The sequence below is a fragment of the Solea senegalensis genome, linkage group LG11, assembly GCF_019176455.1.
Source record: "Solea senegalensis isolate Sse05_10M linkage group LG11, IFAPA_SoseM_1, whole genome shotgun sequence".
In the NCBI taxonomy this organism is placed as follows: domain Eukaryota; kingdom Metazoa; phylum Chordata; class Actinopteri; order Pleuronectiformes; family Soleidae; genus Solea; species Solea senegalensis.
In genome coordinates, this window is record NC_058031.1 from 15,730,809 (window position 1) to 15,755,246 (window position 24,438).

Genomic DNA, 24,438 nt, shown 5'->3' on the forward strand with positions numbered 1-24,438 from the left:
TTACCATGCAATTTTACAGATGAGGAAGAAGATGATGAGGAGGTGTACAAGATGGCAGGAGTCATGGCACAGTGTGGAGGACTGGAGTGTATGCTCAACCGACTGTCTGGAATCAAAGATTTCAAACAAGGAAGACATCTGCTCACTGTAAGCCCTTTACAGTTAGGCTGTTTCTTTCTCTTTTTGTATTCAAGCTAAAAATGTGTTTTTAAATGTAAATTTGTGTTTATTATGGTGTACCAGTTGTGTGTGCAGAAGCAGAGTTGCAACATTGACTAATATATTGACTTATATTGTATGCATTTCACTCACAGGTTTTGCTGAAGTTGTTCAGCTACTGTGTGAAAGTGAAGATCAACAGGCAGCAGCTGGTCAAACCAGAAATGAACACACTCAACGTCATGCTGGGAACTCTGAACCTAGTGAGTCTGACTGTGCAATGTCAATGTGGTTTGGTTCATGTGCAGAAGGGCAAAATAAGAATCAGTATTTCATATTTTTCACTTAAGGCTTTAGTCGCAGAACAGGAGAGTAAGGACAGTGGTGGAGCCTCCATCGCTGAACAAGTTCTGAGCATCATGGAAATCATTCTGGATGAAGCCAATGCAGAGATTTCAGAGGACAAGGTAAGAATCTGAAACACATTCAACCCTGTGAATTAAAAAAAAAAAAAGTGTAGGAACCAAAGATAGAAAAACTCTGTTCTTTTTATTGTCTGCTATAAATGGTCGTTGTCTTTTTGGTTCTTTCTCAGGGAAATTTGCTGCTGACAGGAGACAAGGATCAGCTGGTCATGTTATTAGACCAGATCAACACCCCATTTGTGCGCTCCAACCCCAGTGTGCTGCAGGGTCTGCTGCGCATCATCCCATATCTGTCTTTCGGCGAACTAGAGAAGATGAGGATCTTGGTAGAACGCTTCAAACCGTTTTGCACCTTTGACAAGTGAGCGCCACTCAACTTTCTTTTTCCACAAATAAGCAATTATTTGAATTTAAGTCATGACAGTTGATAATTTTACATCATAGAGAGTAAATCAAGTTTATGAAAACCTCTTTGTTTTTTAAGGTACGATGAGGAGCACAATGCAGATGACAAAGTGTTTCTGGATTGCTTCTGTAAAATTGCTGCCGGTATCAAAAATAATAGCAATGGCCATCAGTTGAAGGATCTTATTCTTCAAAAGGGAATCACACAGAATGCACTCGACTACATGAAGAAGCATATCCCAAATGCCAAAAAGTAGGTGTCTTAGGACTTTAATAGCAGAGTCTCTCAAAAACCTTTGATATGATAAAATATTTGCACTTAATATTTGTGCCTAAAGTGTTTTTTTTGCTGTTCTGAACTCTCTAGTCTGGATGCAGATGTCTGGAAGAGGTTCCTCTCCAGACCAGCTTTACCCTTCATTCTCAGATTGCTTCGTGGTTTGGCTACCCAGCATCCCCCCACACAGGTACTGTTATAGTTAATTAATAAAAAAAATTTTTTAGGCCTATACCCCAACCATGGAAGACTTAGGAATCATTAGGCCCAGCTTTCAAAAATAGCTACAACATGTTTTTGTTGAACAACCCAGCATGAGTGGTCTTCTAATCTTCTGTCCAGATGCTGATAGGCACAGATTCAATAACCAACTTGCACAAGCTGGAGCAGGTATCCAGTGACGAAGGTATCGGGACTCTGGCAGAGAACCTTCTGGAGGCCCTGAGGGAGCACAGTGACGTCAACCTGAAGATTGATGCAGCTCGAAGGGAGACCAGAGCTGAGAAGAAGCGTATGGCTATGGCCATGAGGCAAAAGGCCCTGGGAACACTGGGCATGACGGTACTGCTTCTTCTTTCCTGTTTTTTATCCTGTTTTTATTCTTATTATTGTTGTCTCCATTTTCTTTTTCCTTCCAAACCGTTTCTATTTTCATCACCGTAACTCCGTTCCTTGTCAATTATTACTCGTGTTTTCCTTTCAGACCAATGAGAAGGGTCAGGTGGTGACTAAGACCTCACTGTTGAAGCAAATGGAAGAGCTGATTGAAGAGCCTGGATTAACCTGCTGCATCTGTAGAGAAGGTTACAAGTTTCAGGTATGACACACATGACAGGTTATAGGTGAATCACATCATATAGCGTTAAACGGGTTGCATTAATATACTTGTCATTTTTTTTTGCTATGTACCCAGTATGTAGATGATTTGAAAATCTTGTACATTAAAATGCCTATTGAGGTTTTGAATTAACACTGTGGTCCCTTTCTCTGATCTCAGCCAACCAAAGTCTTGGGTATTTACACTTTCACAAAGCGAGTGTCATTGGAGGAATTTGAAAACAAGCCTCGCAAGCAGCAGGGCTACAGCACTGTGTCGCACTTTAACATAGTCCACTACGACTGCCACCTGGCTGCTGTCAGGTAACTGCCAACATCATCTCGTATCTGCCAATGTTCTGTGGCCTCAACCTTTTTAAGATGTGTAACTGAGCATTTTTTGTTTTTCTTTCCTCTTTGCTAGGTTGGCCCGGGGGCGAGAGGAGTGGGAAAGTGCTGCTCTACAGAACGCCAACACCAAGTGTAATGGGCTGCTTCCCGTTTGGGGGCCACATGTTCCAGAATCGGCCTTTGCTACATGTTTAGCAAGGTAAAGTCATGCGCCAGCACTCGCAGGACTGACATCTCACTTTGTAAAACACACAATGAATCATTTCTCTCTTTCCTCCCAGACACAATACATATCTGCAGGAGTGCACAGGCCAGCGGGAGCCCACGTACCAACTCAACATCCATGACACCAAACTTCTGTTCCTCCGCTTTGCTACTGAACAATCGTTCAGCGTGGACACAGGAGGAGGAGGCCGAGAGAGCAACATCCACCTCATCCCCTACATCATCCACACTGTGCTCTATGTCCTTAATACGTATGTTCTGTTAACTTCTCAAATTGCATCTGACAGGGTGAACTTTTCACCAGACATTCAGTCGATGTCAGTTTCTCGCTGTGTTTTTCTGCCCCCGTCTCACTTTCTTGTGCAAACTGTGTCACTGCAGTACAAGGGCTACATCTCGGGAAGAAAAGAACCTGCAGAGTTTCCAGGAGCAGGCATGTGAGAAGTGGGTGGAGGGCTCGTACGATGTTGAAGGACCACACTATTTCACAACGTTGGCCATGCACATCATGCCACCTGAACGCTGGAGGAGTTCACGCATTTACTTCCTACGAAGACTTCTGGTCACCGCACATGTCCGCAAGGTTTCTGCAGTCAGCACCAACAAGTACGCTTACCCACTTTTTCTCTCTTTCTGTGAATGATTCATGTGTGGGAATAGTAGCATCTTTGGCAGCCATGTTAAATCCCATCAACTTATTTGAATGCGATGCAACATGAAATGATAATTTTCTTCCATGGGTGAGGTGTTTTACCTGTGTTTTAGAACATGTCTTATGAAAATGTTACTTTGTTTTAATCGGATCAGATTCACTGTGTGATATTTAGGATGGTTTATTGGTACAAATTGAATATGATACCCATAAATATGTTGGTATACGTGTATAATTTCCATAGCCTGAGAATAAGCTTTAATAATTGCTTTAAGGAGTTTGTCTCCATTAGAAGTTACTCATTCTACCACATTGGACCTTTTTAAAAAGAAGGCTTTTCGTTTTTCAAAGCTGTTTGTATGTCCTGTAAAAAGCCAATAAAACACCATGATATAAGTAACACCTCCGCTTACATTAGGCTTTCTCTGCTTAAATCTTTGAGGGCAAGTTTATTGTGTAACATTTTTGATATGTCAACATTGTTATTAGTATGTGTAGGCCACATACTTATTTATACTAGGATTTAATCAAAGGAAGTGATGAACAGAGGGAGTCTGTTATAATCTGCAGTGTCACCATGAAATTTCAGGAATTCTTACTCACTGGATGTTTAAAACTATACAAACAGTTGTGTGCACAATTATTTAGTTTTGATGGTTTATATGAAGTTAATCTGTCCCTTTTTTATTATCAGACTCGCAGACAAAGCACCAAAGGAATATGCAGTCTATCGCTCGCCTCTTCTCTTCTGGGGCCTGGTGGATCTCGTCTATGACATGTTCATGGTGAGTGTGTGACACATTACTCGTTATGTGCACTGATCAGAGAAATTCAATTCCAGTCATTAATGTTGCAGAGAAACGACAAAAACCCATTCAAGTAAAAATGAAACGGTGACACATTTTGCTGTAATGTTAATACTAAGTGGACTCACCTTTGCTTCTCTGCCTTTTGACCAAACAGAAAGTTCCCACCAGCAACACCGAGGGTGGGTGGTCCTTCTCACTGGCAGAATATGTCCGTCACAACGACATGCCCATCTACGAGGCCTCAGAGCGCGTGCTCAGAACTTTCCAGGATGAACTCATGCCCGCTGAGTCCTTGTCTGAGTTCTTTGATGTTGTAGGTCAGTAAACTCACTACAGGATCCTTCTCACAATCAGTTTATTCTGGGAAATAAATTCACAGTTTTCTACTTTTCTCCATTCATGAATATTGTGGTGTAATTGTTGAACATGAAACCTGATGTCACGTTTCTTTTCCAGGTCTCCTCTCTGAAATCGCAGACCCTGACCTCTTCCTGCAGGATTTGTTGAACTCTTTGCCCTGATGCAAACCTTAGCCCTCTCGCCTCCAACACACGACAGACCCACAGATAATACCGGGATACTGACTGATGGAACAAAAAGATTACTGTTTTTACACACTGACATACGCATAGTACACACCCGGTTTACACCATGCTTCCGACTCACCTCCCATCCTAATACAACATCTTCAATTAAACTTTAAGCAGAATCAGTATCTAGTCTTAAGAAAATCATCAATTTCCTCACAAAGTCTCTGTAACGCTTAACACAGAAACGCGGCACTATTACAGGGGAAACGCACTAGAGCAGAGTTTTACATGTTGCGCCTCTGATTGCGAGCGATTCAGAGAAGAGTCGTGGATGTGATTCATATGCGGCGAGGACTGATCGTCACATTAGAAATGTGAAGTGTGTTTTTCTGCTTCATGACTGTTACTGCCAACAAACCTGAAGCTTCACCACATCACAGATTGTCACAGAATAGTTTAGATAGTTGAGGGGTGGAACTTGTGAATTCTCTTTTGCCGCACCATCTCCTCCTCCTAATATTGGGGTGCAATATCGAGATAACAAAAATGTTTTGGGATTTGACCCGCCACGTATTGAGAGTGGTGTTTGATTTTTATCTCCATCCTTTTTTTTCTTTGTTTGGCTTAAGTTTTGTTTTCTTTGCCTTTTTTAAGGGCAGATGGTGTCAGTGTCACATTGTTTTGGGCAAAACTTGTCCCTCTTTCCAGGTTTCGGTTCTAACTGGAATTAAGTGATGGACAAAGAAGAAAGGGTTTTTTTTTTATTTGGTGTGTGTGTTTTATCAACTATTGAAGCAAAATGAAAAAAAAAGAGTGATTTTGTTTTATTTCTTTCCGTAAAGCTCTGCCTTGGTGACAAAGTAAATTTTGGACATGTAAAAGATTGCATCTGTTGCACAGAAATATCAGACCTGTCAAAATTAATAATAAAACACACCCTACATTATATCCTTAACACCTTTTTTCTTTGACTTATTGTTTTGTCGTTCATTTTCTCCTCTTTAGCAGCAGTTCCTGCACTCATTCATTCAGTGTTAGTTTTTCCATAAAGGCACTGGCAACACTCATGGGTCAATCCTTGCAACAGATTTCTGAAAAACCGGTGTTCTTGGACTCGAGAGTTGAATGCATGGTGTGGAGTTCACCCTCTTTCTTGTTGACTGGCCTTTTCCCGCTGCTACAGTGTTCCATTGTTGCTGAATGTCTGCTTTTTGAATTTACCGTATGCTTAATAAAGCCCTAATAATTCCACATCATAACCACAGTAACCTCTTCTGTTTTCCCTCATGTATACACATTCATTGTGTAAAACGTTTAGGTGGGTTCATTTTTGTTATCTGTGCTGTGAAAATCAGATTTATTATTATTGGTAAACAATACTATATACTGCCCACATGTCTTATTGATGAGCATCTAATTGCTTTAAAATAAACACTTATTGTTTTAGATGTCACCATTTCAGACACACTGGACCTTAAAATAATAATAATAAAAAAGACAAGTCACCATGTCTGGACCATATACTGAGTCCAGTAAACATGCAAGTCAAAAAAGAGAAACACTAAAAATGCAATGAAAATCATTTTATCATAGTTAAAATATAATTTATAATTTGAAAGATGGTGTGTAAATCCAATAATTAGGGTCTCATTCTTTCACTTCATGTGTTGGACTAATTATTTAATCTTTAACTCTGTTATGAGGTCAAAGTATTTCCTCACTGACCTCCACTCCTTTAGTTCAAAGGTCAGAGGTCAGAGCCCAGTCATGAAACTGGAGCAGAAACTTAAAGGTCTGTGGAGACTACGACTTTAATACAAACTCTCACCACTACTTTCTATAGTGACAAATGTGGATTTTGACAGAACATGTAGAAAATGCACGTCATATGTTGAGGTACTGTTGTATTCAGGACACTAGATGGCGACACTGGGGCACGTGATTGGTTTAGTGTCCTCACTTATCAACTGGACACACTCATGTGAAATATCCTTGTTCAGCAAACAAATGTTTATTTCAATGCGTGTATGAAAGTACATATTGCACATTTCACTTATGGCTTTCAGCAAGACAATTTATATAGATCAAATAAAGACAAAATAATTGACAATGTCATAAAACAAAGTATGCATTGGCATAAACATCACCCTTTTATACAAAGGAATATGGGTTTTAATTTAAACCTCATCCAGGTCTTCTGCAGTGCAGACGTTCAGGTCCATTTACAGACCTAAAGTTAAATCACAGTGTTTATGGTCATAGATCATAACTATACATTGTGCACACAACTTTCATTGAAAACACCAAAATCTTGACAAATATTTTTTTCTTTCTTGATTTCGGTCCATATTTTCCAGTTCCACCAGCTTCGTCTTAGCATGGTGTCAAACTGCACAGTCTCAGGTCTTGTCGTCCCACGTGTGAGTCCATGTCTCACTGGCAGCACAGCGGAGCCACATCCTCCGCTGACGAGGGGAACAACCTCAAGGCCTCTCTGGAGGATTTTGTGAAGCCATTGTGGAAAATCAAGGCCTTCTTCACCGCGAAGAACGACACAGTCTTGTCCCACATGTCCGAGCTGGACACTCCAGAGTCCAGCTGACTTTCTAGCACTGAGCGGAGCCTCACTGCCTTGTCTGTGCACTTCCTCTCCAAAACCATCATTTTACACATGCTGAGGGAGACAAAAAGGAACGTCAATTTAATGTTGACTCTGCCAAATCCACAACAAAATTAAGAACATATCATTTTGTTTTTGTGCCTTAATCATAATTATTAGAGTTCACAGCACTGAAATTTCGTGTACGTATCCATGCAAGTCTCAGTGTGGAAATTCACATTTGTCAATATTCCTGAAATTCATGTGTTCACCCAAGAGGCTTCTGCAGTTCTGAGACCCAGGAGTTTAATCTCTACATTGCTCACTGTTCACTCTTGGATGTCGGATGCATAGTTCTGATTACTGAATCACTACCAAAGCAAAGATCATGGTCCTCATAACCTTATAAAAGCCAAAAGACCAGAGGAGGAATACTCTGAAGATCAACTGGGTTTTGTTTGCACTTACGTTGTGTGTTGATCCCTCATGGTGAATGTGAAGCCCGGTGTCGTTCAGTCAGTCCACGTGTGTGTGTGTGTGTGTGAGGTTCGAGAGGATCTCACGGTTATGATTTGACGCACTCAGACGTCCGTCCCTTATATACTTAAACTAACTTTCCCATCGACGTAATTCCACGCTGGTTCTCACAGTGGTCGGCCAATCACAAAGCAGTCTTATGACAATGGGATGTGAATGAATTAATTGAATTCATGGGGTACAATGGGCCCCAAACCAAACAAACAGGTGGGAGGGGCCCTTCGCTGGCCCCCTTGTTGCTCAACTGATGCGCCTTTAACAAGGGAGATATCCTCATTATTGTTTGGACGGGAGTGATATGTGGTGAGAACATGGAGGAGAAACATCTGCCTGAAAAAGATCTACAAGGAGAAGGAGGCCTCAAAAAAATGTAACAAATCACGGACAGAGATTTTTAAGAAAAAGTTTAATCTTGTGATCTGAGTGTCTACTTACTCTGAAACACTTATTGTGGTTGATTACTTTTGATGAAATAGGAATACATGATGAGATAACTTCATCGCAACTCATTTTCTTATGTTATTTATTATTATTAGTAGTAGTAGTAGTAGTAGTATTATAAGAAGGTTTTTGTGTCTTTGCGACTCTAATCTCACCCAATCTGTGGTTTTCATTCATTTTCCCTCCAAAAAACTTCAGACTATAGCTTCAAAGTTTCCCACCCTCCATGCACACACTCACCCTATTCTTCCTCTTTAACTTTCTGTCTCTATTTCAGCCTCTCCAGTTCTCACGGCGAGCGTCTCCCATGCTTGATTGGCTGACAATAGCGTACGCACCGTCCAGATGGTGAGCCTGGAAGCCCTGTTGACAGCCCTGTCTTCCTGGGTGTGTGTGTGTGTGTGTGTGTTTGTAGAGAGAGGAGGGGGGGAGGGGGGTGGTCAGTCAATCTTTGTTCGATGGGGCACACTTCCTTTGTGCCGCCAGGCTCAGTGTTATTAACACTGAAGTGTGGGAAGCTCAGGAGCACAGCAGCTCCCACGTTCCACACAGGCAGGAAGGGAGCGTGTGACTGAGACGTGGCCAGCAGCAGGCAGTTCAGCCAGCTGTGTGTGTGTGTGTGGGAGGGAAAGTGAGTGAGAGTGTGTCTGTCTGCCTGATGTGTGAACATGTGCCTGATGTGTGAACATGTGCCCGAAGTGTGGAGACTGTTGGCTGTTTACAGCTGTAACACGTTTCTCCTCCTGCAGCTCAGCACACAACAAACACCATCAGACTCAAGTGAACTTCAAATGCCGTCGTGTTCTTCAAAGAGTTTCCAATTGGGTCAATGTTTGTCTATATTCAATGAGCCCATGAGTTGATACACGGTATAATATATATATATATATATATATATGTGTATATACTGTACACTGCATACATTCATTTTGTTATCTAACTCAGTGGTTCTCAAATGAGGGTCCAAGAAAAGTCATTATATAGTTGTAGTCGTATTGTTATTCCAACATGTAAATTCCACTTCAATTCAATTCAAACTTTATAAACAACTCACATGAAGGTCCATAGCAAATAAAAATAAGCTTTTTAAAAGAGGAGAATATATAAATATTGGTGTAATATACGACTTGACCACATGAGTCCACGCAATGTTTTCTATCCTGAATAAAAACAATAATCTACCTGAATAATTATTCTTTAATTAAGTCAAACTAGGTACATATTGAAAAATAATATTAGTTATTGTTTCATAATTAAAATATCACGTTGATGAGCCCCAGCGTAAAGGATACAATTCAAATTCAAATCTAATAATTCACATTTTCTGCTTCTTAAACTTTTTTTATTAATCTCTGACAACGGTTCAGAGACGGTTCAGAGACAATTCTGACAATTAATCTCAAATCAACGGTTGCGCATCTCCAGGACGAGGGAAGTCTGCCGTGTCAAACTAGTGGAAGTGGCTGCATGTAGATCTTTTCTAAATGCTGGCCCTCTGTAACACCCACGTGTGCCTGGTGGCAGAGGCACTTTGTGCTCAATTACGTGGCGGTGGAGATGACATGAGACAGTGGCGTGCTTCCCTCTGGGGTCACCACTTTCCCATATCAACACAAGCACTGGGTCAGTCTCCCGGCTCCACATCCCCCCTCCTCCCTCTCCACACCCTCCACCCCAGGCTCTTTCTCTAGCAGTCTATTCCTCCACCTGCTCCCCGGAGACACACTCATTGTCCCCACGGCTATAAACACTTCATTGAGCATGTGGCAGCCCTGCGCTCCTCAAAGCCCTTCCCAGCGCTCTCATTGGCCCAGGGACTGTGAGAAACTCCAACAAGCCCAAGACCCACACATTCATATGGAGATTTGGGCGTATAAATACAGGGCTGAGGCAGGAGAGAAGGCAGTTCAGACTCAACTGGCTCTTCAAACCGAGCAGGAACACTCCTAACTCCACGACTATGGCACCCACTGTTTATGGGCAAGCAAACTACTCCAAGGAAAACCTGACTCCGGCTCATAAGGTAAACACCTTTTTTAACCAAGCTGAAGTTTATTTATCAGTCTGTTTGTTTAATATTTTTATTTTTAAGTTATTTTGCTGTTCAGTTGGACTAAATGTTTTTTTTTCTCCATATTTCCTTCAGCTCAGAAAGCCAATGGTGGAGAAACTGCGCAGAGACCGCATCAACACCAGCATCGAGCAGCTGAAGTCACTGCTGGGTCCAGAGTTCCTCAGGCAGCAGCCCGACTCCAAGCAGGAGAAAGCTGACATCTTAGAAATGGCTGTGGCCTACATGAGAAGATGGCAGCAGCATAAGCAGCAGCAGCATCAGCAGGTCGGCTTGACCGCTGGACTGACAAACGGCACTGATGGCTACTCCCGCTGCGTGCAGGAGGCTGTCAGCTTCCTGTCCCACTGTGAGGTCCAGACTCAGGCGCACAGGCGGCTGCTCAGTCACTTTCAGGGCCTGCAGGCGTCTGGCAAGTCCAGTCCCTGCACCCTCTCACCTCCTGGCTCTCCTCTCCATCAGGTCAGCTCCAGTAAGAATCAGACCGGCTGTGGTCTGTGGAGACCCTGGTAGAATGAAGGCAACAGGAGCGCCAACGCACTGAGACTGAGAACCACGTCTGTGAATGTCATGGACAGAAAGTTGAAGACTTATTGAAGTCTGTTTCCTTTTTGCTTCGGCAGAGGAATCATTATTGTTGAGGTTTTGATTAGAGATGGACGGAATGTCCCAGTATTTCCTTTGGAAGGACTGAAATGATTCAGGTTTTTGCTAAATATATACACCATGTGTATATATACATATGTTATGTTATACTCTACATGATTTAGAGTGAAAATCAGACCCTGATTTCTGTTTGTTTTGCAAACATCCCTCATTGTAAGACCCACATTGGGTGAAAACTGTTTAAATGTCTGAGACATTGTTTGACCGATGTGTTTAAACCACTGTTTGTCTTTGATACTGAGTATCACTGGCTGATAATGTTCCACCAGCTTGGTGCTGATGAATCAACTTGACATAAATGGATCCCATGGATCCAGTTTTACTGTAAATCTTCTTTTGATTATGCCTTACTGTGACTGTTAGTAACCATTATTTGGCCTGTGTGTGAAGATGTGTCACTGGTGAAGTTGTCATCGTGTACAATATTGATATTTTCCCTCGTCTTTTTATCGATGCCTTTTATAAAGGAATGTTGTATTGGCTTGAATCTTTGCAAAAAAAGAAACTGCCGAATTGCTTCCTTGGGAAGTTTGACTTTGAACATTTGAACGAAAATAAATTGAAATCTTCATGTGAAGATTTGCAAAATCAACAGTGGTGTTTTCACTTTTTTCAACTGGGGAATGGGTGTGTCACATTTGGTATATCGGGTATTAGATTATCAAAACACAATCTTAACGATATATGAATCAAAACATAAAATTGACCATGAATGAAACATGACAAGACCTTCAAAATGATATGTCAAATAAATATAAGTCAATATTACAAACAGACTAGTGTAATTTATGTACACACATCACTTGAAACAAGAAAAACACAGGATTTATAATCATATAATTATTCAATAGCAGCAGGGAGTTATTGCACACCATGTATGGCATGTGCAAATGTTTCTTTTTTTTATTGCACAAATGATGAAAAGCATCACTTAGCTCAGACAAATGCAACTCCAATTACAGTCTATTGGCTCAGAGTGTTTGACAAGCTGAGAGGTGTCTTCAACAGTTTGTGGGCATCATATTTGTGAGAAAACAGTGTTTAATTCCCGTGGAAGTGTCTGGTTTATCTATTCAAAGTGACATTCGCTGTCACAGAAATGTCACAGTGTGCGTGTCGTGATTTACAGTATGCTGTGATAGTTTTTAAAGGTTTGGGAGACACTGCTTTAAAGAGCAATTATACGGATACATGCATTTACCAGAGAGACTTCAGCTAAATAAATGTATTTATCAAAATATCTAACATCATAATAATTTAGAATGGAATAGAATACAAGTTAGAAATAAAACTTATTGCACAGAATTGATAACTTGCACTTACATTTTGAATTATTAGTTATATAACCGGCTTTAAAGTTCTGATCTATAGAATAAAAAAAATATATCTGTGAAGTTGTTTATGACATAAAAAGGCCATACTTGTTAAAGCCAGTGAGGAATTAATATATCTGTGTAATCACATGCTCTGATTTGCTCTGTAAACATTTATAAAAGTATTGTAATGTTATACTTTTCATTATTCATGAGGCGGTACATTTTTTTTCCCTGTATCCTAATTTTTTCGCGGGAGTTTTTCTCTTCTTCTTGTGTGCGTCGATGCAATGTTTCCCACAGGGATCATTAACGTTTCATGGTATCTCACCTCTCTGGTGCACAGGTGTTTAAAAACCACTGAAAACCTGGGCCGTGGAGACGAGACACCCCTGCTCCATACGCTTAAGCCACATGCCCCACTTCTGTTGTGGTGGTTGTGGCATGCTGTCCAGCGCTTGAATTACGTCTCAAGTGCCACAAAAGTCTTTCACAACTATTTGTGTGTGAGCAGAAGTTGTGGGGAATGTGGCAAGCCTGGGACTTTCTCAGGCTCTTGTTGGCCAGGCCAGATGGTCTGGCTGAAGCGGCCTCCCCTCCCCCTTCAACAGGAGATCAAACACCGTAGCTAATGTGATGTGTAACAAGACACACTTCTATTGTTCCTGTCTCAGGGCCAGTGAATAGGCACAGAGTGTGGGAAACAGGAGATACCACACTCACAGAGAGATGGCTGATGGGAAGCTGCTCTGTGCCGCCGCAGGTCTGAGCGATGGCCTGGACTCTATGGCAGGAATTTAGAGCTCTCAGGCTGCTGGTGGGAGGGAAACTCGTCTTCACACACACTTGTAGACAAAGACCCCCAGCAGCCGCGTAGTGCACACTAACTTTCATTGGCGGCACAATTTCACACAAACATGTCAACAATGAAATCAATGGCGAGGACGGATAATAAAGCTGAACATAAACGTGACCTGACAGACTGTGTTTTCAAATGTTACCATTCATAAAGAGGAATAAAAGAGATATTTACCTACAAACAAACAAAGAAACAACAATAACAGAGTAATGTTTATAATGCTTATAATCTAGTTATTCCTTTATAGGAATTTGAAGAACCACTTGTGGCACATGAAACATCAACAGGTCACAGACCTGCTGGGCTTAGTTTCACTGTTGTGGCTTTACCTCGGTGACTTAATGAAAACTTTAATCGCTTCTCTCAGCATTGTGAACGGACGGCTGATCCACTAAATTAAAAAAGTCAGTGCAAACCAAAGACAGTCGCCCTGCTCTGTGCCAAGCAGCGAGGCCAGTCGACTTGATTTTTTCCCAGATGGACCGGGACACAGAGTTTCTGTTTGTCCTGCAACAAAAGATCAATTAACATTCCCAGAGGAGCATTGAGGAGTGACATGGCTTTTGTAGGTCATTTACCCTGATGTTGGGGATGGTGGGAAACTAGGGAGACAGGGCTACTCACACTCATGCCTGCAAGGGCAGCTTCACATCTGGAGCCAGCCAGTGATGGAGGCCCTCAGAGGCACAGTGCCAGCCCTGTCATCATGCCATTAACGTGACACTAATTTGACACAGTGCTCTTACAACAGGGTCTACACACCCTCAGGAAAACTAAGACAAGGGCTTATAATTAAACTCTGTCTGCTCTCTGTTTTTTTAAGAACTCAACAGAACAAACAGTTCTTTTATAATTGGAAAAGAAAATCACTGAAATAGTTAACAAACTTAATGTCTTGGACTGACACTGAGTTTGGTCACTTGGGAGTAAACTTGGGCAAAAAAAACCTGAATGAATGTTTTGTGAGGACTGTGTATAACACCTGTCACTCCGTATAGAGTTGAAATAATTAGAAATGAAATGTTTGTCTTTCTATCTGAGAACTGTGTTTTTCATCTCAGGCAGAACTCATTCAGAACACAGAATGTCAGAAACATAATAACTATTCAAAATTGCATTTTTAAAACGTTAAATCGGCAGTTCTTATGACCTTGAGATGTGTTTTTTTCCCCCGCTAAGTTTGGTTGCGCTGTATCTATGTAGTCCTGTGTCTTAGTTTATTATGTTTCTTTAATAGTTTTTTAATATACCATCAACTGAAGAGACAATAACGTTCTGAACTGAACTGAAGTGATGCTTACTCATACTCTATATCACTCAGCTCACGTTCAGAAAGTAATGAGTTTAAAAGGTCACAATGCAGAGAACAGAGAAGGGAAGAGAGAAAGCTCATATAAGACTGTGTAGTCTGATGGCAACAGTAAAATACCAGATTGTGTGGAGACATTTCATGTGTCGTAGAGCAGCTGTGTTTAAGAGCCTGGAGTGACCTATGACATTAAGCAGTGCATAGTTATGGAAGCAACAGGTGGAAAAGGAAGTGTTTCCCCTGCAGCCATGGCTCTGATGACTCCACTGCCTGCTCTGTCCTTTCTCCTGTTTGCCTCCTTGTGTTGAACATCATTTAGCCAAACTGTGATTAACTTTGTGACCACAGTTGCAAAAAGTCACCTGTTGCACTGACTTTAATTGCAATGTTTGCTCAATGCTCCTGTCTGTGCGCCAAAATGCTTCTTGAGGAGGTGCAACTGTCTTTGAAAGCCTTCAGTTTATATTGTTTTACTGCAGTGAAGCATTTGGTCCTTAATTGCAGTTTTTTTTTTTCCTTTGAAGACGTCCACATCTATTAGTATCTCGTCCCCTTGTTGTATTGCGTTTTTTTTCTATCTAATCTTATCATGCAGTCCAGGGTAAATTCTTGAGCGACTGCTTGACAACATGTAAATGACCTGTTGCTTATCTTGGGAAACATGCCCCGCACAGATACATGCCCTATGAGTTATTGACATGTTCTATTGTTGTGCTGGGAGTCCCACCGGTCGGAGTGTGGGAACCCCAGCCCTGCCTGAGCCACATGGCTTTGTTATGCTAATCAGCCAGTATAAAATGAGGAGCAGCTCCTGCAGGCACATCACAGCTCAAACTACCGTCCAGAAGAAGCAGCAGCTCACCTCACCTGCACAGACATGGCTCCCTGCTCTGAAAACTACTCCTCTATTCACCACATGAGGATTTCTGTGAGAGACAACATTAAAGTGAGTACTGGAGGAATGTTTTTTTCACATTATACAATACAACTGAGTGATTGTTTGTGACTGACTTGAATCAAAAACTGACCTGGCTGCATCTTCTTCTTCTTCAACAGCTGAGAAAACCTGTTGTGGAGAAAATGCGTCGAGATCGCATCAACACCTGCATCGAGCAGCTCAAAATCATCCTGGAGAAAGAGTTTCACCAGCAAGAACCCAACTCCAAGCTGGAAAAAGCCGACATCCTGGAGATGACTGTGAGCTTCCTGAGGCAGCAGCTGCAGCCAGGCCTCTGTCAGAGCGACTTTAAGCAAGGCTACTCTCACTGCTGGAGGGACTCTCTGCACTTCCTGTCTGCTGCCTCCAACACAGACGGCTCTGTCACTCCTCTGCAGAGTCTTCAGCAGCAGCAGCAGCAGCAGCAGCAGCAGCTCCATCAGGTCCAGAGAGCCAGCAGCTCGTCCCCAGTCTGTCCCACCATGCTCCTGAAGAGCAGCAGCAGCAGCAGCAGCAGAGGACCTGTGTGGAGGCCGTGGTAGAGACTCTATGACACAGACACTTGAGGGAACCTGTGGTCTCCCTCACTATGTAGGAAAATTATTTCCACCCTGCTCACTGGTGGTGGGTTTCTTTATTTTGTCTCATCACATTGATGGACAAGTGGTAAAAGCAAAGGCTGCCATGTATTTGAAGATCGTCCTGCTTCAACTTGATCTGTTTGCTTTTACCGTATACGTCTAAAGCTGGAGGTTGACTTTGAGTGATGATGGTTGTGTCAAATCTTATGAAATATGTGTTCACTCCAGTGGAGTTTATTTGTGGACTGCTCAGTGTAACGGTACATGCAGTTTATACTGTAAATCTGCCATACTGTGTTCGCTGACAGCTGCTGTCGAGAGTATTTCTCTTCTGTTTGGAATTATCTATGCCCAATTTATTTGGATGAGGATGATGCGTGTTTGTGAGTGAATGTGTGTGTGTGAATACAAGTGGATGTATTGCACCAAGATGTTGATGTGGTTGTTTTTTTGTTTACATTTTTGGCTCTTAAAACATTTGTATGACAATTAACAATAAAAATGACACAATCACTGAAAAAGAAAATCGGTTTCTAGATTAACTGAACATATTGGGGGGGGTTTTTTAACATTAACATTTACAAAGATGTTAAAGATTCACTTTACATGAACAGTTTTATTCACTTCGGAGTGACTGATGGGGAAACTCCAGTCATAGCTGGAAGTGTAGAAGAAAAGTGACAGGTGAAATAGCTCCAGAAAAACACAGAGAGAGTTCATTTGCTCATAAAGTGTCCTGAGTTTAATGAAATCTGAAAAAGAGGAGGTGGTGTATGATCCAAAAAGTAACAGATTTCAGGATGTTTTTGTACATTGCAAGGAAAATCTGTGTTAGGGCTCAAAACACACAGACCTGTCCCTCTAAGCCTTTGTGTTTTTAGGAACATAACGTTTATTTAAATTATGTTAATCCAAAAGGAATCATTTAATCATGTCAAAAACTAGAGCAGCCATATACACAAACACACACACAGCTATTTTAAGGGCCCACATTCATTCATTCATTTATTTGGACAGCCAAACCAAAGCCTCTCTTTAGAACCAGGTCTCCATGAGGACTGCTGGGTCAGTGTTTATGTCCAAAGAGGTCCTAAAGAGGTAAAAAAAAAAGAAGTACACACATAGTCACCGTAATCTAAACATAATTGTAACCTGAATCCTCAGAAAGCGGTCTCTACACGTGGAGATCACAATCCTTGTCCTATAAAGACATGAGTCCCCATGGGTGTCTTCAGGGTCTGCACCTGGACAAGCTAACACACACACACACACGCGCGCACACACACTCACACTCACACACACACACAGTGCTGCTGTTGGCTGCTGTTGTTTGAGATGAAAAGGCCTTTTGTGGCTCAGAGGTCAGGCTATTGGCTATTGACCAGTAGATGTGTGAGTAGTGTGAGCTTGGCTTTCCCACAGTCTGTGTGTCCACTCACGGCTTAATACCCTCAGTCAACAGTCGAAGTGTGCCATGGGTGAGCAAGCATGAGTTTTATTGTCAGCACTACGACCACCAGGACAAGGTTTTTAGAAGTTTTATTCCACATAGTACAAAGAGCTTTGGGAGTTTTACGATTTTTTCACGTTGGTGCTACATAAGAGACAGCGAGACACCTGAGATGTCCTGAGATACAAACCAGAGATGTAAAAATAGATTCTGTGTTTGTTTATGGGGATGTTTGTGTTCATGTTTACTTCTTTATCTGCTCCTTGGTCCCAGCAGAGGTCAAACTCTAATGGTCCCTTTGATTCAAAGACATTGTTTTTCTTGCTTTATCAGTTCCCCACATCATTCAGTAGTGTGTCTTTTCTTAGAGTCATTAAGAAAAAATTAAGCTTAGCGTATAACTTTCTTTAGAAAATGAATATGTTTGTGAGAGACAAATTAAAGGACCAAACCCTGCAAAAAAAGTAAAATATTAAATTCATTGCTACAATTTTCTCTCCCAGTGGTATTTAATTAATCCACTTTCAATGCTTTTTTTTTTCTCTGAGTGCCATTAATGGATTAAATCTTATCTGTAATTGTCCCCTGGGTGCACATCAGGTGTTTGCCTGTGTTGCTGATGAGTAACTGGAGTGTGTGATAAGCGGCTGCTGCTGATAAGAGAATGACAGCATATAATTCACAGTCTGATATGAATCTTGGGAATGGTTTAATCTCTGCTGGTCAGCCTGTGATCGCCTCACCTCTCAGTTATTGATGTGTCTCCTATTGTCACAGGTGTCAGTACTGCCTTAGTCACATGGCTTTCTTATGCTAATCACTGCCTAGAAAATGAAGAACAGCTCCTCCACACACCTGATCAGTACATACAGTGTTAATGTGAAGAAGCTGCTCACCTCAGCTACACAGAGACATGGTTGGATGGGTAGAGACAAAATATATAATATTTTTTATGCAGTCTATAATACAAAATAGCACAAGCCTCCAGACTCTGAGGTGTTATTGATAAAAAAACAAACTGTGTTTGTCCTACTATTTCATACAGAAAATGATCTGATTAAATAGACTGTAAACTAGGCATCCATTAGAATATACAACTAATATTATATATTTGTTAATATAATAAAAACTAAATTCATTGAAAGGCGGGGAATATCAGAGGTCTCAAACCAGCGGCTCCCCAGTAAATATCATACGGCCGGTACTTCATATCAAGCTATAATGACTTATGTCTGTATGCTTTTTTTTTAATAATCGATTAATTTTGCATCATAAATACTTCTATATTGTTGCTCCATATCAAAATAAACACTTTTATTTTGAAATTCGGTGCAATATCATCAGAAATATTATTATTTTGATGTCTTTTTCTCCAGATGTTTGACTTTTTCAAAGTGCACATTTGGTGGCCCCTAGGTCATTTGAGTTTGAGACCCCTGTTGTATGGAGCTACAATGTGTGAGACAACTTAATAATGAGACTTATCTAAAAACAAACAAAAACAACTTTTATCTGTGTACATACAATAAACATTTAACATATATTTAACTTATATCACTTGTAGCTACTGTTATACTATTTTTAATCAGATTAAGTCATTCAGTGCTTCACTGTTTGCTCATGGTGTACATTTGAATGCAGTTCTGGAAATGTGCAGTTGTGTTCATTTGCGGCCTCAGGACAATGATGTAGATTTTGGGCAGGAAGTAGCCGCCAAGCAAGGCCAGGACACTGAAGAGTATGGCAAACACATGTGCAGCCATGGTGAACGGGCCTCTGGTGATGAGGTATAAAGTGAAGAAGCTCATCCAGGAGATCATGTACACCATGAGGCTGAAGGTGACACACTTGGCCTCATTGTAGTTTGCTGGCAGGTCTTTCCCCATGTAGCTAAAAGAGAAGCAAAGGATGCTGAGCAGAAAGACATAAGCAAGTTCAATGAACGAGCCTGGTGAGACAGTGTTACTGCACTCCAGGACAATGCTGTCGTGGTAGAAGTCAAGATCCTGAGTCGGCTGAGGAGGGTTGACGCCCTCACGTAGAACAGAAATAAACAAGATGGTGAAAGACAACAGGAAAATGGTAAACTCTGGCCCGTGCTTTTTGGCCCATTTGTCATAGACCGGTGGCAGCTTCGATGCAAATTTAAAAATGCAGACAACCTGGAGGGAGCGCACGGTGATGCAGGCCAGGCACACAGTGAAGCTGATGATGAATAGAGGCTGCTTGAGAATACAGGCCAGAGGAGATGGTGGGCCAAAATGACACAAAGAGCTCATGGTGGCAGTCGTCAGGGCTGCCAGCATCAGGAGGCAGGTGCGGCCTCCAGCAGACTTGGCCACAGGCGTTTTCAGGTTAAGCAGCAGAATTACTGCAAAGCTGAGGGTCATGAGAAGACAGGTGGCAAGAAAGAAGAGTAGTGCAATGGAGAGTGGGGCGTCCCAGGCAAGCAGCAGGACAGTCCTATTTAGACATTGATCGCTGCGGGGAGGAGCCCACTGCTCCGGCAGACAAGGCTGGCACATAGTGGGTTCTGAGGAAAACACACAACAGATTTGTAAAGGAGAAAACATGTACATACAAGTACATCCGAGCTAGAGTTTGTCCATAATGCTGTTCCCATTTCCCACTCTGTTACATATATCGATTATTTATTGTGTAAATTAAATGTTGTACACTTAAAGAGAAAATGCACTGCAGCAAAGTAGTGCATGTTGTTGGGCAGTGTTTCATTGTGAGCCAGTTCTGCTCCTGCATCAGTGCCAATTGTTAGTATAACACCCCACCTGCTGGTTAGTCTCACACACAGCAGCTTGTCAACTGTGATTGTCATCCATTTGCAGGTCACTCACTCTTTCTCTGTCTTCTGTTGAAACTTTTTGACATTAAAGAATCTTATAGTTGACAATAAATACACAAAACATTGTCCTCAATAAAGTGCTTTTACACTTAAAATGTTTAATCTCCCATCTTCATCATGTCCTGACACCAGGCTGTCACTTTCTGTTTTTACAAATGCGTCATGTAAGCCCACTGAGAAGAAAAAACATGTAGTCCTTCCACAATTCTCATTTAAAAACACTTGCGTCAGGTCTTTCTTTAATAGTCTAGCAGACATTCCCAAACTTCAGACATCTGAGGTCCCTAAAAATGTACAATGAAGCAAATATTTTTGTCCCAATTACCAATAATTATTCATCACAATGGTGTTAAAAAGTAATTGATATTAATGAAACTCAAAGTGAGACATCATATTAGTGTTATTTTTGAAATTGTGACTTTCCACCCAGAATAAATAATATATGTTCCAATGAAATTGGTATGTGGAAGAATTTGGATATCCGTCTGAGGTTCACCTGCAAATATCACCAGCCCACACTTTGAAATGAACTGCTTCAGACACATTCACCAGCCACTTTATTAGGTACAGGACATTTGATAAAATGGCAGGAGTGACACTCCCTGTGTTCTTCTGCTGCTGTAGACTGATCCACAAACAGTCTTATGCCCCATAGTGGCTCGTTGAGTTATTTGGATATACTGTATTCTGGATTGTTCTCTGGAAAACCTAGAGATGGCTGTGTGTGAAACTCCCAGTAGATCAGCAGGCCCTGAGATACTCAGACCATGCCATGTCACCTGGATCACGTTTCTTCATCATTCTGATGCTCGGTTTGAACTTCAGCAGGTAATCTTGGTCATGTCTGCTCTCTGCATGCCTAATTGCATTGAGTTGCTGCTGATTAGATATTTGTTCGCAAGCATGTGTACCGAATAATAAAGTGGCGTGTGAGTGTAGTCCATCTTTTATAATGTGTTTCTTTATATTACCACTGATATTGAGGAACGTGGCAGCAGGACAGGCCTGGCAGTCGAAGCAGCAGGTGTGGAGTCCTGTCAGCAGCTTCTTGTGGCCCTCTGGGCAGGGAGGAGAACAGATGGACAGAGGCACCTGCACACAAGTAACAGGGTATTATAAATGATCTGCATTTTATTGTGTAATCTTATCGAAATAGAATGGCCAGAGACAAAACACGCAACAGCTTCAGTTCCGTAATCTATTATTGCTCAGAATATTATAATCAAATAAGCACTGTGTCTCAGAAACAGTTCCTCCATACATCAAGCCATATACAAAGTGGGAAAGGTAAAGTGTTTAACCTTTACAAAACTTTTAAAACAATGTAATAGAATTTTCTCCACGCTGATCTCACCGAGTTTGACTGTGCTCTGTTGTGCCACTCAATTTGATCATCATCAACTGTGAGCGTAAAGGAATCAGCACGGAAGGAGCCCACCACTCTGAGAGACCACACAGTCTGCCTCCAGACCCACGACACAATGTCATACTCTGAGTACGGGTCACCGTTCTCATCAAAGTACACTGAGGTGTTGCCTAGAGAGAATCGCACCTGCTTAAGCCACAAGAGAAGCTACAGAGGAGAAAAGAGACATCAGTGCTTTACGAAATGTTATGACAAAAATACAAATGTACATTGTCTCACCTCCCATGGGTACACCCTCCTCCTTTGGCACTCTCCAGAATCACAGTTGAGAGCTTGATGCAGAGCATAAGCCACGGCGTAGACTGCCTTATACACATTGAAGGAGGAGGTGATGTCATATTCCTCCAGTAAGAAATTCTTCTTAGCAAGGCTGTACAGGTCTGTGCTCTGTAAACAATCATTTCCTCCGCTCATGGTGTCACTGCCATTCTGCATGGCACTCTGTTGCAGTGAAGCCTGAAATACCTTTTTCTCGAAGTCCTCAAAACCAGACAGAGATGCAGATTTGATGGAGACACCAATCACAGTACCAACAGTGTGGATCCCAGGTATCCCTGATATAAGAGTAGCTACAGACCAGTCCTCTGTCCCCACCCACACTTTACCTGTGACATTACGCTCAATGACAAATGGGAAGAAGCCGCTAAGTTTTGACTTGCTAGAGAAGACAACAATGGTGTTCACTTTGGTCTTCAGTATGTTGTCCACCATGTTCCTCATGGTCTGGATTTTGTCGGGGCCAAATGAGGGGATGATTCCTTGGTATGCAATGCAGATGCCGTGCCGTGGTGCTTGTTGGGAAAGACTCCTCATGCCTGACAGGCCATACGCATTGTCACTCCCTAAGAGAGCGATCCATGTCCATTTGTAACGAATTAAAAGCTGGATCATAGCGCTGACCTGGTTCTTGTCACTGGGAATCGTGCGCAAAAAGGCTGGATAGAGCATCTTGTTGCTTAGCATTTCATTTGATGCTTCATAAGAGATCTAAAATGAAATAGAGAGGATGTAAGGAATGTTGTGTGCAGGCTTGCTGAGGGTCGTATTTCAAGAGCATTTATTAAAACATACTTGTGGTATGAGATAGGCCCCCAATAAAGAAGCAGGGGTGAACGATTTGCTGCTGCTGTCTGGCCCTATCACTGCCAGTGCTGTTTTACTGTAGTCTGTGTCTCCCTCTGTCTCAGGTATAGATGTGCTCTGGTTCTGCTGCTCCAGCAGGTCCACTGTGGCCAGGATACTAGCTGGCAGGGAGCAGATGTCATACATCTGGTAGCCCAGCTTCACTCCTGGTAAAAGAGGCAGTGGTCCACTGCCGTTGTTAATTTCTTCCATGGCAAATCTCATAGCTTGCATTAGGTGAAAGCCGTGTTTGTTGGGCGTCCCTCTAGAAAAGGCCAGGTGTCAAGAGAGAAACAAGTGAAGATGATAAAAGAACAATATTTATGTTGATGTCCAGACCAAGCAACCAATAAGATGCAATTCATCAATTGTGTAGTTGAATGTTTACTGTGCAGGTAAACTCACTCATTACATGAACCCAGTGCAGGCAAACCAGGGCTCAGCTCATCGTTGTTGTGCAGAGGAAACATTCCTGTGATGGAGAAGTTGCCTTGCAGTTGCATCCCCTGCCCCTGTGAGGTGTAATCCAGTTCTCCATCAGTTATCTGCACCATCATCAGCAAGCCCAGGGAAAGAAACACAGCACTGAACATATCCATACTTTACCTCTACCTGCCAAACACACACACACATACACACACACTGGTGTCAGAGCTCAGTGTAAAACGGATCAGGGGCTGTATTTGAACATGTGGAGTGGCAGAGGGAGGGATGAGAGGATCACTTTTGCATCTTTCTGGTAGTGTTATTTGACTAAAGTGTGTTTGCATGTGTAATTTGTTTGTGTGATTGCAGAGTTTCCCTCTCATTAAAATGAGTTGTATTTATGTAATCAGCCATGAAAGACGTACCGGTGTTTTTCTTCCAATAATCTTTGACAAATGACACAAACTGAAATCCAGAGCAAACACAGATATTACATTTCTCACTGTAAACCACAAATCTGCACGGAGACACAGATTTTAAGGTTTCTGGTTGGTGTTAGGATTAGAATTGGGTTTAGGTTAGGCATTTAGTTGTGACAGTCAAGGTAAGGATAAGGAACTAAGGAATGCATTATGTTTATGCGTGTCCTTACTACAAATACTGCGTAAACGTGTGTGTGTGTGTGTATTTCTGATATATATCGATTCTTTTAGTTTTTTTATAGGTCTTTTGCAATTTTTTAAATGAATATAAAAATGATCACAGCAAGGATTTATTTATAAAGACAAAAACAAAGCCCAAGATAAATAATAACTGTAGTTTATGTAGTTTAAAGTCACATTTGGTGTAAAACTCTGAAAGGCTTTGTTAATAAGAAACAATAGCTGGCAAGAAATATTTCCTAAATAAATGTTAAAATTTGCAACTAAAATGTTGGGAAAGATTTATAAATGCTGTCCCTCCTATATTATTAGCCAGATATCATATTTCATACCTGCAGACAATCCTTCAAACAAACTAAAAGCAAACAAACAATGATATAACAGTGTGAGTCAAGCAACATTAATAAGTAATCATAGCAGCAGAGTAATGGACATAGTTAGTAATTACACGTTTGTTATTACTAACAGTATATGTCTGAATGTCATTTCAGTGAACCATTTGTGATGTCCTGTTTTGAGGAGTCCAATTC

The 24,438-nt window shown here is 41.6% G+C and overlaps 4 protein-coding genes across 10 annotated transcripts in view; 3 read left to right on the forward strand and 1 right to left on the reverse strand.

The window, feature by feature from the left end:
- ubr4 (ubiquitin protein ligase E3 component n-recognin 4) overlaps positions 1-5,908 on the forward strand; it is a 44,640-nt gene extending 38,732 nt beyond the window's left edge. For all 7 annotated transcript variants that reach the window (XM_044039382.1, XM_044039384.1, XM_044039386.1 and 4 more), the window contains 15 exons: positions 20-147; positions 315-422; positions 510-626; positions 755-945; positions 1,069-1,242; positions 1,357-1,456; positions 1,609-1,827; positions 1,970-2,083; positions 2,264-2,406; positions 2,507-2,632; positions 2,715-2,909; positions 3,040-3,264; positions 4,005-4,095; positions 4,274-4,436; positions 4,576-5,908. In XM_044039382.1, the coding sequence (XP_043895317.1) occupies positions 20-147; positions 315-422; positions 510-626; positions 755-945; positions 1,069-1,242; positions 1,357-1,456; positions 1,609-1,827; positions 1,970-2,083; positions 2,264-2,406; positions 2,507-2,632; positions 2,715-2,909; positions 3,040-3,264; positions 4,005-4,095; positions 4,274-4,436; positions 4,576-4,640 (2,159 nt within the window). In that variant the 3' untranslated portion in view covers positions 4,641-5,908. The remainder of the gene's footprint in view (positions 1-19; positions 148-314; positions 423-509; positions 627-754; positions 946-1,068; positions 1,243-1,356; positions 1,457-1,608; positions 1,828-1,969; positions 2,084-2,263; positions 2,407-2,506; positions 2,633-2,714; positions 2,910-3,039; positions 3,265-4,004; positions 4,096-4,273; positions 4,437-4,575) is intronic.
- A 4,132-nt stretch (positions 5,909-10,040) lies between these two features.
- Positions 10,041-11,555, forward strand: LOC122777481 (transcription factor HES-5-like). The gene is made up of 2 exons (XM_044038761.1): positions 10,041-10,249; positions 10,373-11,555. The coding sequence occupies exons 1-2, from the start codon at positions 10,187-10,189 to the stop codon at positions 10,808-10,810; spliced, it is 501 nt and encodes a 166-aa protein (XP_043894696.1). The 5' UTR covers positions 10,041-10,186; the 3' UTR covers positions 10,811-11,555.
- Positions 11,556-15,256: 3,701 nt separating this feature from the next.
- On the forward strand, positions 15,257-16,450 carry her12 (hairy-related 12). Its single transcript, XM_044038862.1, has 2 exons — positions 15,257-15,390; positions 15,501-16,450. The coding sequence occupies exons 1-2, from the start codon at positions 15,322-15,324 to the stop codon at positions 15,921-15,923; spliced, it is 492 nt and encodes a 163-aa protein (XP_043894797.1). The 5' UTR covers positions 15,257-15,321; the 3' UTR covers positions 15,924-16,450.
- Positions 16,451-18,774: 2,324 nt separating this feature from the next.
- LOC122777734 (taste receptor type 1 member 1) lies at positions 18,775-23,413 on the reverse strand. The gene is made up of 6 exons (XM_044039162.1): positions 23,226-23,413; positions 22,770-23,085; positions 21,918-22,685; positions 21,627-21,845; positions 21,244-21,364; positions 18,775-19,945 (listed from the first exon to the last, which is right to left on the reverse strand). Exons 1-6 carry the CDS (start codon positions 23,411-23,413, stop codon positions 19,020-19,022), a joined length of 2,538 nt encoding a protein of 845 aa, XP_043895097.1. The 3' UTR covers positions 18,775-19,019.
- Between the last annotated feature and the right edge of the window lie 1,025 nt (positions 23,414-24,438).